The sequence below is a fragment of the Beta vulgaris genome, chromosome 8 (assembly GCF_026745355.1).
Source record: "Beta vulgaris subsp. vulgaris cultivar EL10 chromosome 8, EL10.2, whole genome shotgun sequence".
NCBI classification, from domain to species: Eukaryota; Viridiplantae; Streptophyta; class Magnoliopsida; order Caryophyllales; family Amaranthaceae; genus Beta; species Beta vulgaris.
In genome coordinates, this window is record NC_079209.1 from 50,441,716 (window position 1) to 50,460,056 (window position 18,341).

General features: G+C 34.6%; 3 protein-coding genes across 3 annotated transcripts; all 3 read left to right on the forward strand.

The window, feature by feature from the left end:
* Positions 1-3,557: 3,557 nt before the first annotated feature.
* Positions 3,558-5,096, forward strand: LOC130589931 (uncharacterized). The gene is made up of 2 exons (XM_057391581.1): positions 3,558-3,876; positions 4,006-5,096. Exons 1-2 carry the CDS (start codon positions 3,558-3,560, stop codon positions 5,094-5,096), a joined length of 1,410 nt encoding a protein of 469 aa, XP_057247564.1.
* Positions 5,097-5,134: 38 nt separating this feature from the next.
* LOC130589932 (uncharacterized) lies at positions 5,135-5,678 on the forward strand. Its single transcript, XM_057391582.1, has one exon. The coding sequence runs from the start codon at positions 5,166-5,168 to the stop codon at positions 5,676-5,678; it is 513 nt and encodes a 170-aa protein (XP_057247565.1). The 5' UTR covers positions 5,135-5,165.
* LOC125492699 (serine/threonine-protein phosphatase 7 long form homolog) lies at positions 5,667-7,377 on the forward strand. Its single transcript, XM_048635410.2, has 5 exons — positions 5,667-5,957; positions 6,056-6,441; positions 6,655-6,950; positions 7,030-7,117; positions 7,201-7,377. The coding sequence occupies exons 1-5, from the start codon at positions 5,849-5,851 to the stop codon at positions 7,375-7,377; spliced, it is 1,056 nt and encodes a 351-aa protein (XP_048491367.2). The 5' UTR covers positions 5,667-5,848.
* Positions 7,378-18,341: the final 10,964 nt, after the last annotated feature.

The window sequence follows — 18,341 nt, forward strand, 5'->3', positions numbered from 1 at the left end:
TGTGTTCGAATTGGATTAAATTTGAGTTCTTTTTAAAAAGTTAGATTTTCGGATTAGATTGGATTGAGGGTAATTGAATCTGAAAATTCAATATAATCGAAAAGTAATATGTCTTGTATTATGTGTTATGAATTGAAATTAAGTGTTTAACTTATTTTTTTATAAAAAAATCTTAGTGCTTAAGTGTTGTTGTTGTATTATTTGTTGTTCAACTGAAATTGTTGTATTATGTGTTGTTTGACTAATCTCATGTATTCTGTTACGTTATGTTGTAGTGAATTATGGCCCATGGTTTTGTTATTAGTTTATTAGTGGACTATGAGGTTTGTAATGAATTATGAATTTGTAAATTGTAAATCTATTGGGTTGTTGTTGTTGGTTTGTCACACCTAATTTGTTTCATAAAAAATTAGTTTTAAAAATCGAAATTTCGGATCTGGTCCAATCTAAAGTTTGAAAATTCATATTGGATTGGACGGGATTCAAACTTCTAATTGGTGTAGATTCGGATTTGCAAATTGAAATCCAAATTTCGTTTCGATGGGATTGGATTAATCTCAAATCCAAACCGTACACCAAACTTTCACCCTTACTATATGTGTTTGTACTTGCTATATATTATTTAATGCAATATTTCATTATATATATTGTGATTACATACTTAAATTGTTAGCATTAACCAATTTGGAATATGATTAATTATTAATTTACCAGATTACTTAACTAAGTACTCTATGCTATTAACGAAATTAATTATAGCTAATATTATTTAATTACAAACATGTAAACTATTTACATTCAATAATCATTATTCGATTTCTAAATAATCCATAATAACTAAAAATGTGGAAAAGAGAAAATTGAGGAGAGGGAATATACGGCGAGGTATGGTAAAAGCATAGAAAAGATGATATGAAGATCAATAATTAGATCATTCATTGAAGGTAAAAAGAATTAAAGTAGATCTTGAATGAGATAGAATAGATAAAAAAAATTATAAATGATTGCCGATTAAAATTTTTAGAACAATCAATTTCTTTTTAATAAGGTAAGATGAAACCTCTTGTAAGTAAAAAGAAAATTGGGGATCCTTTCTTGCATGGAGTGAGACTCATTCCAGAATCTCTAAAATCAATCAAATTTAATATCAATACCATTAGATTACCACCTACTGCTCATTTCAATCAACCACCGACTTAACTTTAAAGTATTCATTTCGTTTTTTCTTAATTGCTACATTGTATGGTCAAAAACTCAAAATGTTTTTTAATCTTTAGTATCCCTTACTATTATTTTTAGGTAAAAAAGAATACTCCCTCCATTTCATTTTAATCTACACACTTACACATTTCACGCATGTCGATGCAAAACTTTGAGGACATATATCTTTAGTTTTGTATTTGTAAAAATTATAAAAAGTACATATTAATAAAATACATGTTATGATGAATCTAACAAGATCCTACATGACTATATTTTCATCTGCGTATAAATCACAAATGATGGTCAAGGTGAAATTTGTGAATAGTGTAAAATATCAAAGTGTAACAATTATAATGAAACGGAGGAAGTAATAATTTGATATTATAAATCTACATATGAAGACGAATCCAATATAAGATCACACAATGATATATTTTTACTTATAACAGAACAGCAATACGACGATCTCTTTTTTTTTCCTCTAATACCCTAGCCTCCTCTATCCTTTTTCATCAGTTAGGGGTTGCGATGGATGATTTCATCCATAATAAACCCTTTTTCCTCTTTTATTTTCAGTTTTTAGTTCATTTTCTAGTTTTTTTCCGAATAATTTAGTATCTCTTTGTCAGTATGGTGTTGTTTGTTTTAAGTATGAGAAAAAATTCTCATTGGTTGAAGTTCCAGACTCAACATGGAGGTATTGAAATCTCGAATGCGTTCGACATGTCTCGATTAAGAATTATCTTCCCAAACAATGTCAAAATAATAGACTTCCTCATCAATATCTGGTTGATTTACCAAATACAAGGTGGTTGAGTTGTATTTCTCAATCTGATTCATTGTAGTTTTTTCCAATATGAATTCGATTTAACCTTGTTTAATTGTTACTCATTTTTCTTTGATATCTATCATAGAGGCCGTTTGGTATTAAATTAATGAGATTTCTATTTCAAAAAAATATTTTTGGTTATAAAGAAATTAAAAATAATCGGTGAAAAATGAGAGTTGAATTTCCAAAATAGAATATAGCAATTGAGAGTACTCCACAGTCAGACCGTAAAACCGTATAGTTTGCGTTTAATCTCTATTATATAAGGCAACATATGGGGGACACCAAAAAATAGAAAAAGGGAAAAAAAAGTAAAAAGAAAGAAAGATGATAACTAACTGTTTCATTTGAACGAAAAAAAGGGGGAAAGTAGGACACTTAAACTCAACATCTGTTATTTTAGAAAATAAAATGTAGAGATAGTTTTTGAATTTTTTCCTTGAATAATGCCAAAAAGGGGATTAATTCCCAAAATGTGTGAGAAAAAATTTTATTTCCCTGCGTACCGTCCACGTAGGACGGCACGCGAAAAAAATTTTTTTTTTTAAAACTGCAGTAAAACCGCTACTCAGAGTAGCGGTTAATGCATTAAAACCGCTACTCAGAGTAGCGGTTATATTTAAAATCAACCGCTACTCTGAGTAGCGGTTTTCTTTAATGAACCGCTACTCTGAGTAGCGGTTTACAAGATTTTTGGACCCGTTGTAAACCGCTACTCGGAGTAGCGGTTCATTAAAGAAAACCGCTACTCCGAGTAGCGGTTTATAAAAATCCCCAATTTCCAGCCCTAACTCCCAATTTCCCAATGCTCGAAATTTATTTTCTCACAATCACTTCACACTCTCTCTCTCTTCCGACGACGGTGCTCACAATACTCTCTCTCTTCCGACTGCCTTCCTCACCGCCGGCGACAGCTGCCGCACGTTTCTCACCTCCGGCGACCGGCGACCGACGACAGTCCGTCATTTGTTGCTCTCTCTCTTCCGACCACAGCATCTTTTCCATCTTTGTGAGTATTTTTTTTGTTTTTTTTTTTAATTTAATTTGTGTAGCATGCCATATTTGTTAGATGGAAATTGTTTAGTTTGATTAGTATAATTTAGTTGTTGATGATTAAAAATTTAGGATATTGTGATGTTGATTTTGTATTAATTGGAAGGTTAGTATAATTGGAAGGTGATTAGTATAATTCAAAGGTTATTAGCATATTGTTTAGTTGTTTGATTAGTTAAATTAGTTGTTGGTTGGTTAAAAATGAATTTGAGCATTTTGTGATGGTTGATTTTGCATGAATTGTTGTGTTTATGTTGTAAATACTACTAGTATAGGTGAAAAATAGTGTTGATATTGTTTGAATATGTAGAATAAGAATAACTTAATTAAACATTATGTTTTTTGTATGTAGAATATGGAACAACCTAAATATCCTCTATACCTTTATTGGAATGGTGAATTATCTCAAAATGATGTTGATATTGTGTATAGAGGTGGAAGGAAAAAGTTTTTGTTCATCAATTCCGGTATGATGTTTCAAGAGATTCTGAATAGGGTATATGACGTTGTTGGATGTGATCGTATGTATGTGGAACTGAAATTGTTTATGAGATATCCGATGCCGGGAAAATATGTGCCAATTGCACTAGAGGATGACGAGTCACTGAGTGCTATGTGGCTTTCAGTGACACAAACGTCAGCCATGGCAATGGAGGTGTACATTGAACAAGTTCCCAAAGAGATAAATGTGCAAAGTAATGTGGGTTATGTACCTTCAATGGACTTTAGGGATAGCATGGAGTACCGACATCAGCTCCTAATATGCAATTTGAATCATTTACTAGCATGTTGTCAGACCCACATTATGTAAATCAGCACATGAATGAGTTTATTTCTCCTGCTTCGTCTCCCCACATACCATCCACATTCCATTTGACACTCTACATCAAAATGATGTTGATTTTTTGGGAAACGAGGAGGGCATGTGGATTCTGATAGGGATGAGGATGATGATGCAAGAGAATTAGCTGACAAGGCAATAAAGGCTGGTGTTCCTTCACAAGATTGGCTTAGAGTTGACGAAGTTGATCAAAGGTTAATAGATTCATGGATGACTTGGAATGTCACTGGTTCATTAACTGTGGCTTCTGAATTTGAGATAGGACAAGAGTTCGCCTCATTGCAGCAATTGAAAAATTTTGTGAAAGCATGGTCGATCTCTAGAAACCAGATGTTTCGGGTGTTAGAGTCAGAGCCCACAAAGTATGTCATTGAATGTGCTAGAAAGGAAGTGTGTCACTGTCCATGGAGGTTGCGTGCAATCATGACTAAGTCGTTCTCATTCAAAATTGTACGATATGTTGGTCCACATGCAAGCAATTGTTTAGGAGACATAACATGTGGAGACCATCCTCTCATTTCATCAGATTTCGTTGCTGATCTTATCGAGGATTTCATTAGGACTGATCCTTCATTCAAAGTTCAGTCCATCCTTACTTTTGTGAAGAACCAATATCAATTTTCAATAACATATAAGAGAGCTTGGTTAGCAAAACAAAAGGCAATCAGCAATATTTTTGGTGATTGGGAGAAGTCGTATCAAGAGTTACCGAGGTACTTGCAAGCCTTGAAAGAGTCCAATCGAGGCACTGTCGTTTACTGGAGTACGATCCCAACACAAGATCCTACTACGCACATCTTTAGGAGGGTCTTCTGGGCCTTTAAACCCTCCATTTCCGGATTCCGTCATTGTCGGCCTCTTATCACTATAGATGGTACTCACTTGTACGGGAAATACAAAGGCAAATTATTGATTGCTATGGGAACAGATGCTAATTTCCAGCTATTCCCACTTGCCTTTGCTGTGGAGGAAGAAAGCACGGAGGACTGGTCTTGGTTTTTAGCTTGCATTAGACGTTCCGTCACAGATAGAAAGGATCTGTGTGTCATCTCTGATCGTCATAGGGGTATCCTTGCAGCTATGAATGAGCCTGGTAGTTTGGGAGGAACCATATGCACATCACCGCTTTTGTGTGCGTCATCTTGCTTCGAACTTGAATTCGAAGTATAAGAATGCTGCCATCAAGAACCTATTCGGAAAAGCTGCATATGCTAGGCAGAAAAGGAATTTTTGTACTATATGGATCGAATTGGCTCCATTAATGTCGAGGCAGCTAGATATCTGTTGGACATTCCCCTTCATCTATGGTCTCTACATCATGATGGTGGGTGTAGATATGGTGTGCAAACCACCAACATGTCTGAAGTGTTTAATGGTGTCCTAAAAGGAGCAAGATGTCTACCGATCACTGCTTTGGTAAGAATGACATTTTATCGTGTCAATTCTTATTTTGCTACAAGGAGAGAATTAGGTAGAAAAAGACTTGAGGAAGGCCATGATTATAGCCCGAAGGCGACTAACATCATTGAAAAGAACATGGAGAAGGCAGGTGCTCATGAGGTGATTGTGTTTGATTATGAGCGAGGGCTATTTGAGGTCACTACTGGTCGTGGAGACCGTATTGCGGGGAAAGGTGGAAAGAAACACACGGTTAACTTAATGCAGAAGACATGTACATGTGAGAAAGTCAAAATATATAAGTTGCCGTGTTCTCATGTCCTTGCTGTATGTCGTCCGGAGCTTGTCATATAGTGGTTTTGTGGACGCTTCATTTCTGACTAGCTCGTATCGATCTACTTATATGTCCTTTTTCAAGCCTGTGCCTGATATGCATAATTGTTCTCCATATGATGGTCCGAGAATTATAGCTGATGAGAGGCTAAAACGTGGAGCTGGACGTCCACGGTCCACTCGAATACAAAATGAAATGGATGCAGCTGATAGGTCTGGCAAATATAGATGTAGCATTTGTAAGGTTTCAGGACACAATAAGCAAAGATGTCCTAATAAGAACGGTGAAGGAACATCTGGGTAAATGTTTTCATATTTTGTTAAATTTCAAAAATTTATATTATTTTCATAGTCCTCATTTTGTTACTGACCGGTATATTTTGTTTTTTTCTTATTAGGTCTGATGGCGCAGTCCATCTTTCCCGGCCCCACTGATCGCAGCGTTCTCACCCTCCAGGACCAGCATCGGAGTGAGGATGTCTGGAGGGGAGTAGCGGACACGGTACTATCGTGTCGGTTGCATCATCACAGTCTCTATCTTGACTGGGAGATTCACGAGAGGGTTCTTCGGTATGTCGAGCGGGCTGGTTTTCTCGGCATACATCGTTTGGTAGGGGGAGGTTTGGAGATTGATAGACCACTTCTGACGGCATTAGTGGAGCGATGGAGGCAGGAGACCCATACATTTCATTTGACTGTTGGGGAGGCGACGATTACTTTGGAGGATGTCGCTGTTATCCTTGGACTTAGAGTCACGGGGCACCTGTTATTGGTCGAGGCGAGGGTAACTGGGCTGCATTAGTTTTCGAGTTGTTAGGGATTTGGCCCAACACACCGGAGAACGAGCCCAAAGTTCTCCAGGGTTCGTCTTTGAGATTGACATGGCTTCGGCAACATTTTTTCTTGTTGCCGAATGATGCTGATGAGGTGACTGTCAGCGATTTGCCCGGGCTTACATTCTTGCATTGATGGGGTCCATTCTTTTTGCCGACAAGAGTGGAGATGCAGTCCAGGTTCTTTATCCCCGCTTTTAGCTGATCTCGACGTAGCAGGGACATATAGTTGGGGTAGTGCGACCCTTGCATACCTGTATCGGCAGCTATGTCGGGCATCACATAGGGGTGCGAGGGAGTTAGGTGGCCCTGTGTTGTTGTTACAGATTTGGGCATGGGAGCACATACACATTGGCAGACCTCGGATTTCGAGGGTGCGGGACCCACCTCCACAGTTTGACGAGGCCGTTCCTATTTTAGGCTCCCAGCATGTTCCGGGGATTGACCCCTTAGCTGTCAGGTAATATTCAATGTCTCACATTTGTTGACATTTTTTAGATTCATTTTTCTCATGGATAATAACGTATATTTCTTTTCAGTTGGCTTCGAGTACACATCACTAGGTCCCACACAGCAGGTGGGCTTCCTTACTACAGGGATGCACTTGACCATCAGACGGACGAGCAGGTACATAGGCTCGTACTTGCCTAACTTATATACATTGGTAGACTCTTCTTTTGCCTAATATTGTAAGATTCTATTTTTTGTAGATGACTTGGCAGCCATATACTGATGCGAGACTGGCTTGTTACCTGCTATATGTCGAGCTGATCGACATGTATGGCGCACATGGCCCCACTTATCTGTTTCGACATTGTAGAGTTCCATTTCCCTGGTCGAGTTATGCGCCAGTTTGGATTCGAGCAGACGATTCCCGCACCTTCTGATACGAGCCAACCCTTCATGCCATGATCGGAGGTCGAAGAACAAGAACTATCCGCTCAGACATCGACCTTACATTGCACATTGGGATGAGCGCGAGGGACACATAGTTCAGGGCACTCCTTTTAGTGGTCGTACTCTGCCTTTGACGAGTATATGATATGGTTTCGTCGCATCACGAGGTTACGCCTGACGAATCCATCGAGGCGACCACCTTCTACACATTATCAGCCTGCGTCTGCAGATATAGTACTGGTAAGTTCACTGATTTTTAGTTGCACTTTTATTTATTTATACAACTATATAATATGTATTTTTTCTTTCTATTCAGGCACATACTTTATCTGATATTGCTCATAGGTGCGGTACTGACTAGAGGCTTCTGAGTCATTGCCTCCAGATATGGTGCGTGACTTGTATGCGCAGACATTGCAGACTATGAGGGGACTGTGTGTTGATGCTGTTGGCCGAGCTGGACATGGCCACATCGTACAGGGCGTGCCTACTTCTGCTGGATATACATCGACTTCTACATCTTCTACGTCTGCTGCCCATATATCTACCACGTCAGCTTTGCTTTCACCTCCAGTCACTCAGAGGGCCTATCGACGACGTTCTGACACTACTCCCCCTTCTCTTGATGCCATTGCAGAGACTCATGAGACGACACCTAGCTCATCTACACCTTCACAAAAGAAGAAGAGAGGGTTTTATAAGTTTCATTTATTGTTTATGTAGTTAGTTAACATTTTTTTTCACTCTAACTTGTAACAAATTTTTTTTACATACATTTGAATGTGTATCAACTTGGTGATGAGTGATCAATGTGTGGCTTATATTTGGTGTTGTTGAATGGAATTTGGTGCTGGAATTGCAGGTTGGATAATGTTGAAATTGGAGGTTGGATAATTGTTTGGAATTGCAGGTTGGATAATGTTGAAATTGGAGGTTGGATATTGTTTGGAATTGCTGGAATTGGAGGTTGGATGTTTGTTTGGGATTGCTGGAATTTTTTTGGTTTTCTGGCAGTTGGCCAGTTATGTGGAAACAATGAAGTGTGGTTTGTAATGGGTACAAAACCGCTACTCGGAGTAGCGGTTTTAATGAATGAACCGCTACTCGGAGTAGCGGTTTACCCGAGGGAGGAAACCGCTACTCTGAGTAGCGGTTCACTCATTAAAACCGCTACTCCGAGTAGCGGTTTAGGTGAATGAACCGCTACTCGGAGTAGCGGTTTTGTTTCAAGTAAACCGCTACTCCGAGTAGCGGTTTACCTCCGTTAAAACAAAAAAAAAACTTTTTTTCGCGTGCCGTCCTACGTGGACGGTACGCAGGGAAATAAAAAATTTTGTGGCACATTTTGGGAATTAATCCCTTTTTTAGCATTATTCAAGGAAAAAATTCGATAGTTTTTCTATCCAATTAATTTTATTTTTTCTACTTTATTTGTTATCACGCATTACGTGCATGTAAGACTAGTAAAGAAATAAAAAAAAAGGGCACGAGTAGCAGAAGCACATCATTCAAAATCACGAGCATTGATACACGAACCTCCCCACCACAACGAACCCATAAGATTTCTCCACGTGTAGGATGATAACATTTGTTGCGATGCATGTGCGACCCAACAGCTACGGCGCCGCTTCCTCATTTTCCCATTTTACCCTTCCTATTCCCCACGCGGAAACAACTAATGGACCCACTTATAATCTTAACGTGTCGACTTTTCATTTGCTTAAAGAACGTGTTGTCCCTCTTTTAAGTTAGTGGGCCCACTTGTCAACTGCAGTACGGCACTTCCAAAAAAACGTTTTTCACTAAAAAAAATCCGTTAAGTAATTTTAATACCGCAACTTAGGGTAAATACCTGAAATTTTCTGATCTGAACTTATCTGATCTGATCTGAACTTATTTTTTCTGATCTGATCTGATCTGATCTGAACTGATCTGATTACATTATCTTATCTTTTAGATTTTTCTCGATATATAAGAAAAAATATAGTCATGTGGGGTCTTGTTTGATTCGTCTCAATGAGTACTTTATTAATATTCAATTATTATAATTTTTACTAATATGTAATGAAAGATATAATGATTTTTAAATATAAGCATGATCTGAACTGAACTGATCTGATCTGAACTTATTTTTTCTGATCTGATCTGAAATAAGCAAAAATAAGGTGAACTGAACATAGCCTTACTAAAGGCCGCCCTTTTTTTCTTCTCTCTCTAACCTCCTCTACTTCTTCTTAAGCTATGTTCCGTTCACCTTATTTTTACTTATTTTAAATCTAATCAGATCAGATCAGATTAAATCAAATCAAATCAGATCGGATCAGATCAATTCATGCTTATATTTGAAAACTCATTATTACTATTAATACTATTATTTACTAGTATATTTGTTCCAAAGGATTATTATTATTGTTGTTGTACTTATTAATTAGTAATATTGGTAATTATTATTAATCTTGTTATTATCATTATAAATGTCATTGTTATCATTATTTTAAGTTATTTTGTTGTTACTAAATAATAGAAAATTTAAAGCCACGTGTTAAGAATATAAGATTGACGCAAAAATAAGAAATATATAAAATATGATAGCTCAAATTCATGACAACGAAACTACTAAGTTTGGATTACATTTCAAAATAAGTTAAGTGCGAGATACAAAACATAAATTTAGATTTGGTATACTTCTTCCTACCGAATTCCAAATCTCTCTATCTATTTGAAGTTGCACGATATCCATTATTTTCTTGTGCAAGTCATAGTTGTTTGTATATCTTATTTTATTTTATATGAAAAAAAGAGTTGAGTCTGCCGACTTTTCAACTCTCAGGTGTGAAACATTTTATAAGTGCTCTTATAAATCAATGACTTAGGTTATATAATTATTTTTAATAATAATAATTATTGTTATGATTATAATTATTGTTGTTGTTATAATAATGATAATAATAATAATTATTATTAATAATAATAAAAGTTGTGATAGAAATAAAATGATAATAATAGTAATACTATAAATAAGATCTTATAATGTATTGCATAATAATGAATTACAAAATAATAATATGATAGTAATAATATATTTTATAAAAGATCAAATCAGATAAGTTCATATCAGAAAATTTCAGGTGAACTAAACATAACCTTAATCCGTTATGAACTGCTATGGATCATTCTAATCATGATAAACATTCATGGTAAACCCCTCTTTCTTTTTTATTTTTTATTTTTAATTATTTTTCTTGTTTTGTTGAACAGAATCGTATCTCTTTATGATATTAGTCTCTATTATGTGAAGATCTCCTTCTCCCTCATGAGAGTTGTGAAATATGATTGTTTTTTATTTTTAGGTATGAGAAATTGTTCTCATTAGTTTCAACATTGAAATTCGATTAAGGATGTTTTTTCCAAACTACGTCAGAATGATAGACTTTTTCATCAATAGCGGTTTGATTCAGCAAATACAAGATAGTTGCGGTATATTGCTCGATCTGATTCATTATAGTTTATTCAAAGACGAATTTGATTTAACCTTATTTAATTATATCTTAATTTTTTTAATACATTTTGTAGATATTATTTGGCTTCAATTAATAAAATTTCTCCTTTGAAAAAAAAAAATTTAACGCCGTTATTTATATGGAATTAAAAGTTTGAACATGACTCGTGACACTGGGTACACCGTATTATAACGGCAAGTTTGATGGTTACGTTACGCCGGTCGTTAGATGTTACTCGTGAGTGAGTAATAAATTTTATTTGATTCGGAAATGTGAGGACTGAGGAGTATTTAATTAAGAATTTGGCGGACCACCTAAATGTCATTTTCACGCTTTTATTAATACTTCCTCCAGGTTTTTCTTTCCTGCCACTTCCACTTTCAAAGTTCCAACGTTTACTAACGAATAGGACTAGAGGAGTAGCTTTGATTATTTGAAGACTAGACTTCATATGCACGCGATGTGTGCGTTAATTTTAAAATTTATTATTCAATTAGATACTCCATTCGTACTTTATCTATGATTAAACTTAAATGTGAAAAATTCAACAGTTAGATAAATTTAGATATATTAATTTACTAATGTAAAAAAAAATGTTGTGAGTGATTGTTAACATTAATTTTTTGTGAAAATATTGAACAGAAGAAACAAAAATAATGAGTTGGTTTAATTGGATTAAAGATATCAAAGGTGTGAATGTTCAGATTTTCATGTGCACGTTATGACCATCTTTTTTATAAGGTATAAATATTTTGTCATTTAATTTTTGATTGAAGTATTGAGCATAACCAATTTAAACTTTTAAATGGCAAGTTGGAATGAATTTTTAAATGATTTGCTTTGTAATATTTTTCATTCCATTAATTAGATCATTAAGGGTATTTTAGTCACTTCAAAAGAGGACACCACACCTCCTCCCTTGGCTTATATAATAGAGATTAGTCTTAGATATATGTGACTAAATTTTTCTAACAATTTTTTTTTTGGAAAATTCCATTTGTTACTATTTTACTTTGAGTTTTTTCATTTGATATCCAATTCTTTTTTGGATTTTATATAATATCACTGTAGTTTGGACTTATTTTCTACTATAACATTACTAGCTGCATATGCACGTGATGCGTGCGTCGACAATATTAACTATGTACAAATAGACATATATTTTTTAATCTAAAATTATTTTGGTAGTGATTTGGATTATTGAGATTTTTTTGTAGATGTTATTTTCTTTTTGAAGTAAAGGTGACCGATTTTTAACTGTTAGAAAATTTTGGTCCAAATTTTAATAATTCTTTGTCAGCGACTTTAGTATAGTTCTTTAACGATTGTAAATGTTAATAAACCATATTTTTTGAACTTTGTAAATACGAAGTATTATGTTGTCAGGATATTTCACTAACTTGTTTTAAATTAAAGATTTTAATTAATTTCGTGAATTGATCGTGTCAATCTAATCAAGTTATTAATGGTGACTGCATATTTCATTTTTTGAGTTATTCAATATGGCAAGTTGCATTGATTCTCATTTTAAATTTATTATAAAAAAATATTATTTTAGGATTTTTTTTTTGATAATTAATAGTTCATTTTATTATAATGGAAAGAGGAGCAAAAACTCAATACACCAAAGAATTGGAATTACCCTTACACCATATTAGAACACACCTAGACACCATCTATTTGAGAATCAATCTCATAGAAAAAACACCCATACATCATTCATGACTCCTATGAAAACAAATTACAACAACAAAAAGACCAACACAACAAAGTTAAACTCCACTAATTAAGCTTTCATTTAAAACCGCTAACTAAACTCCACTAACATTGCGAAATCATGCGATGATGAGGAAGAGCTAAAGATTATGATACACCCTTTGAAGAAAACAAACAAACAACAATTACCATTGGAACTCCTAATTTAGCACCCTCTTTGCTACTTGAAAGCCATTCTTCTTTTCAATCTTAAACCCAAGATGTTGAAGTAATGGTGATACATTTTTCTTCTGATTTGTTATGAACCCCCAAATGTTGAAAAAGTCGACCATTATTTTTCTTCGCTGACCATTGAAAGTGAGGACTTGACACATTATTGCTCCCATTAGGCTCCAAAGACATACCTACCATCACTAACAACACCATCCGATTCAACAGATCCATCCAAACAATAAGAACTTGCATCCATGCACTTTTCATAAGAAGAACATCAAACACTAACAACTCCATTAACTACAACATTTTCGATGGAGTTCTTTGGATTTGACGACACTTTTTCATTGTTAACAACCTTTTCAACAGACACATCTTGCAACAAACAACTGATATCACTAGAGCTCTTACCGTTTTCAGCAATGTCCTTTGATATAGAAGGGAAATTTTAATCATTCTCCATTTGAAGAAGAGCATCCGCCTCTAATTTAAGCTCACTATCTTCAGACAATGACTCTATTTTTCCTTTGTGCATATCAATAAAATCCAAATTGACATTCTTGCATAATCCTTCATAACTTGCAGAGGGTCGCTTCATCTCGTGACCAATAATATGAAAAAAAGCATTAACAAATCTATTCCATGGATTAACACCAAAAGAAGCAGAGACAAAGACTGAATACATTACACCCTTAATAACAATGCTTAGTTTTAAAAACCACCCCCACCTATTATAATCTGACTGAATTTTTCACCAAAGATGACCACAACGGATAGAGTGTTCGAACTCAATCAAGTTCGAACAACAATTAAGCACGTTGGAAACCCATTTGACCAAATTAATTGGGAAATTAACCCAACGTTCCTGATTCTTAAACAATTCACGGAATTTTACAAAACCATTAATCAACTCCAATTTGAAAACCTTACCCTTAATTTAGATCTCCATTATCAACTGCAAATTAACACAAACTTGAATTTGAACTTACAGAAGAACTTGAACAATAATGGAAAAACTGACAAAAATTCTCCCTAACGAAAACTGACACTAGATCTGAGAAGAATCCTCCCTGTAAAACTCGAAGATATGGCGGAAAAACTTGAAACTTGAAACCCGATGGAACTCGATCTGAGAAGAATCCTCCCACCTTAGACAAGCTTAGATAAATAGTTGGGAGGAAATTCAAATCTGGAAATCAGGAAACCATAAGTTAAAGCGAATATATAGTGAAAACAATGCTCGCCGGAAAGGTTAATGGCTTGCCGGCGACTAAGAAGGACGCAACCACCGGCGAGACAGAGACACTTATATAGACTTATGTTGAACTATAAAACATTGTTTTAAGTTATTAGAGGATATTCTAGTCATTTCAAATAGGGACACCACACCTCCTTCCTTGGCTTATATAATAGAGATATTAAACAAAATATTAATTTCAGGGGTTGAATATGGTTAAGGGTTCATCTAATTTTGCGTAATTAAGGTTTTGAAAGTCAATTTTGTCCTTAACGACCAAATTTAAGATTTAATTTGGTAAAAAAAAAATACGCATTTTCCTCACACGTAAACGAGGTCTAATTAATCATTTTCTCCAATTTTGACTTCAAATTTGACCCATAAGAGTAGGAGTGTGCAACGGTCCGACTTTGGACTAGTTGGACTGAAATTTGCATTTTTTTATTTTTTAAAAAATTATTTTTTGCTAAGGTTTAAACATATTAATAAATTCGATAAATTAAAAACTAATATAGTAAAAGTAATGATCTTAAAGGCAATAAAGATGAGGTTTTAAGTTTCTAACTTTTCTAAATTTTAAACTTTTTTTAACGTTCAAACCTATTTTTACAAAACAAAAAAAATTGGTCAATTCCGAATTTGAACCTGACCGCACTAAAAACCCAGGATCCCAAGTTTTCATGGACCGGAGATCGAACCAAAATTTTCCGGCCCGGTACATTATGATACGATCCGGTACGGGTCCAAAACTGCACACCGGTACATAAGAGTCAAAATGACTACCAAACCTTATCTACACTATCCTCAATGCAAATGCATGTAAATAAGGCAAACTATAACACTAACTAACTCAAAACTATTATTTTATTTAACAGAATGTTACATTAGAGAATAAGTATAAACCATAGTGGTACCATTTAGAATCTAAAAATGATTTTGGTACCATATAGAAAAGTCAAAAGTACGATGGTACCAAATAGAATTCTCAAGTTTTTAAATAGGGACAACAAAAGAAGACGGATGGAGTAGAAGATTAATTGGGTAATAAAATGTACGAAAAATTATTCATAAAGTTCATTGTATGTGTTTTCTAGTTTTTTAAAAACCAATAAATTACTAATGTTGTATTAATTTTGTTGATTGAGAGTATAATGGTAAAGAGAGTGAATTTATGTTTTGTTAGTTAAGGATATATGGGGGTTTACAATTTATTGTGTCCCTTACGTCTTCCGTTATATAACAGAGATTACTTTTTACAGTAAGGTTTTTTTTTTTGGATTAAAATAAATTGGATTTAACTGAAAGGTACTAAACTGAATTGAATTTGATTCAACTAAACTAAATCAAATTTAAATACTTCCTCCCTTTTTTTAGATGTTACACTTTTCAAATCACATACCTCTAGGTAATTTTTGGAGAGGAGAGAGATAGAGAGAATGAAAAACAAAAGGGTCCCATGTGAACATGTGATTAGAGAGAAATAAAGAGAAGTTATTACCCAAAATAAAAGTGTAACATCTAACTTAAAACTTCCTAAAATAGAAAGTTATTACAAAAATTAATATTATAAAACAGTAAGATGATCAAAGTAAAGTATGTAAATAGAAACGATTGAATTAGAAAAAGCCTAGTTCGTGTGGTAATATATATTTTTACCTTTTTTTTTTGGAAATTTCATACCAAAAGCAGTAATTTTCTATTGGGTATTAAAAGACACCGGAAAATACATTTTTTTTCTCTTATCTTCTTTAGCATATTCACTTGGAAATAAAAATATCAAACCCACCCATACATTTATTCATTTTTTTAAAAAGACTATGTCAAACTCCTATATTATAAATTTATAATCTAAATTATACTCCCTGGTTCAGTTGACTCATTTCTATTTGGAGGAAAACTAAAGAGTAAGTACAAAAGTATGAGACAAAACTTGAAAAGGTGTAGGGAGAACTTGAAAAGTGAGAGTATATACTACCTCCGTTCTTTTTTAGTTGCAACGTTTGACAAATTGCACTATTCATGTTCTCTTATTTGACCACATTTATTGATTTATATGTTAAACAAAATATAGTCATGTGGGGTCTTGTTTGATTCGTTCTGATGTAAGCTTTCATAATATCAAATTTTTATAATTTTTACTTACATACAATTAGAGATAAAACGATTTGAAATTGTACATTGACAAGCGTGAAAGTCAAAACGTTGCAACTAAATAAAAACAGAGGTAGTATATTTTCCTACACATCGCATGCATATAAAACTATTAGATGAAAGTCGGGGGCTAAGTTGCTACAAGGGTATGGTATTCAGTATATCTCTAAGGTTGCTTTGAATGGATCTGGAAGAGTAATGTTTCTCCTAAGATTAGGTTTTTCATTTGGAAAATCTGCCTTGATGGTCTTCCTTCCAAAGATCAGCTTGAGCAAAGTCATATTTTTATTCCTCAAGAGTGTGTTTTTTGTAATTTCCATAAAAGAAGTGATTTCCATTTATTTTGTGATTGTTCCTTTGCCCATAATGTTTTTGCTAATATTCACGAGTCTCTCTCTTGGCCCAATATTCCTATCTTTGATAGAAATATGAAATTTAGTGAAAATATTGCAAGAATGCATGATAAGTTTAGTCAGAATGAAATCTGTAAGGTTTTTATTATTTGGTGGTATATATGGTTTACCCGTAACAAAAGTGTGTTCAAAAAGAAGACTCTTGTTCCTTATCTTCTAGGGTCGTGATTATTATTTACCAGTTCTATAAGAGCCGGAGGTATGCGCAAGTTTTGGAGTATTGTTTATCTATATCTCTTAGGTCTAGTGCTATGAAACGGACTAAGGAGGTGTGGTGGGTTAAACCTCCTGAAAATGTGTTTAAGCTTAATTTTGATGGCTCTAAAGTGGCGAATGGTAGGTAGTAGCTCTTTTGGTTTTGTAATTCGGGATTCTCAATGTAGTATTTCAATTCTGGGAGCAAGGAGTCTTCACCATAAAATGTCTATTTTGTCAGCGAAAGCCTGCGGTATGCGAGAAGGAATTAGAGCAGCCATTTCATTAGGGATTTTTCATCTTATTATAGAGAGTGATAATCTGGTGGTTATCAATTTCCTTAAGAATATTTGGAAGATCCCTTGGAAAATTAATAATTTAATTTTGGATGTAGGGTTGGATTTAAAGGCATTCTCTTCGGTTTCTTTCAACCATTGTTTCCGTGAAGCTAATCAAGTAGCGGACTTCATGGCCCACAAGGATCACTCGGTTCTCTCCCCTCACTGTTGGTTTGAACTTAATGATTCTAGGTTTATTTTCATCATCCGTAAGGATGCGTTAGGTTGGTCTTATTCCAGGGACTAGCCTCGTTTATTTCTCCTTATCCCAAAAAAAAAAGAACAAGGAAGTATATTTTAAATCCTATGACCCACTCTAAATTTAATATCTACTTGTTTGATTGTTATGAACTTGTTTTGTCATAAAGTAAGAGTAAAAACGTTAACCAAATGCAGATACAAAAAGATTTCCAAACTCAAAACTGGTTATAGCGAGCATCGACTACTGCTAATCACCTCAACATGAATATCTAAATTAGATCAATTTTTCATATGAAATTAGTATTATGGTTCGGACGATGGCTCAGGTTAGTTACAATTTTCAAATGTATTATTAATTATAAACTTCATAATTGATTTTATTAGCTCTAAATAGTATTATGGCTAGTGTGAAATTGAAAATGGACGTTATAACATTAAAAAAACCTCTAAAGAGAATACAAAAGAACCCTCTTGGTGATCATTGTTTGACACACACTTTAGGACCCTCTTGGTGATCCTTGTGTTCTCTTTTTTATTTTCTTTATTGCTTTTCTCATCCTTATTATTTCATTGACTTGTTCCGCATTAATCAAACACTACACCACTCGTTTCCTAACAAATTGGTTTCAAGAGCAAGGTTTTAAGGTCTTCGGTGTTCATAGACGAGTTTGATTGAAATATGCCAATGAAATTCAACATTGAGAAATTTAATAGGCAAGTAAATTTTGGCTTATAAATGGCAATTGAAGATGAAAGCCACCTTGGTTCAAAGTGGCTGTCACAAGGATGAATGTCTGGCCTAGACGTTCACCCCATGGCCCGAACGTTTGTCCAGGACGTTCGGGCCATGTGTGGAACGTCCAGGCCGGACGTTCGAGCCATGGTCAAGAAAAATTTCAACGGCTTTGCGGTGGTGGTGACGATGAGGCGAAGGTGGCGGTGGTGGTTGGGGAGGTAGGTGGTGGCAGGTGGTGGCAGGTGGTGGTGGTG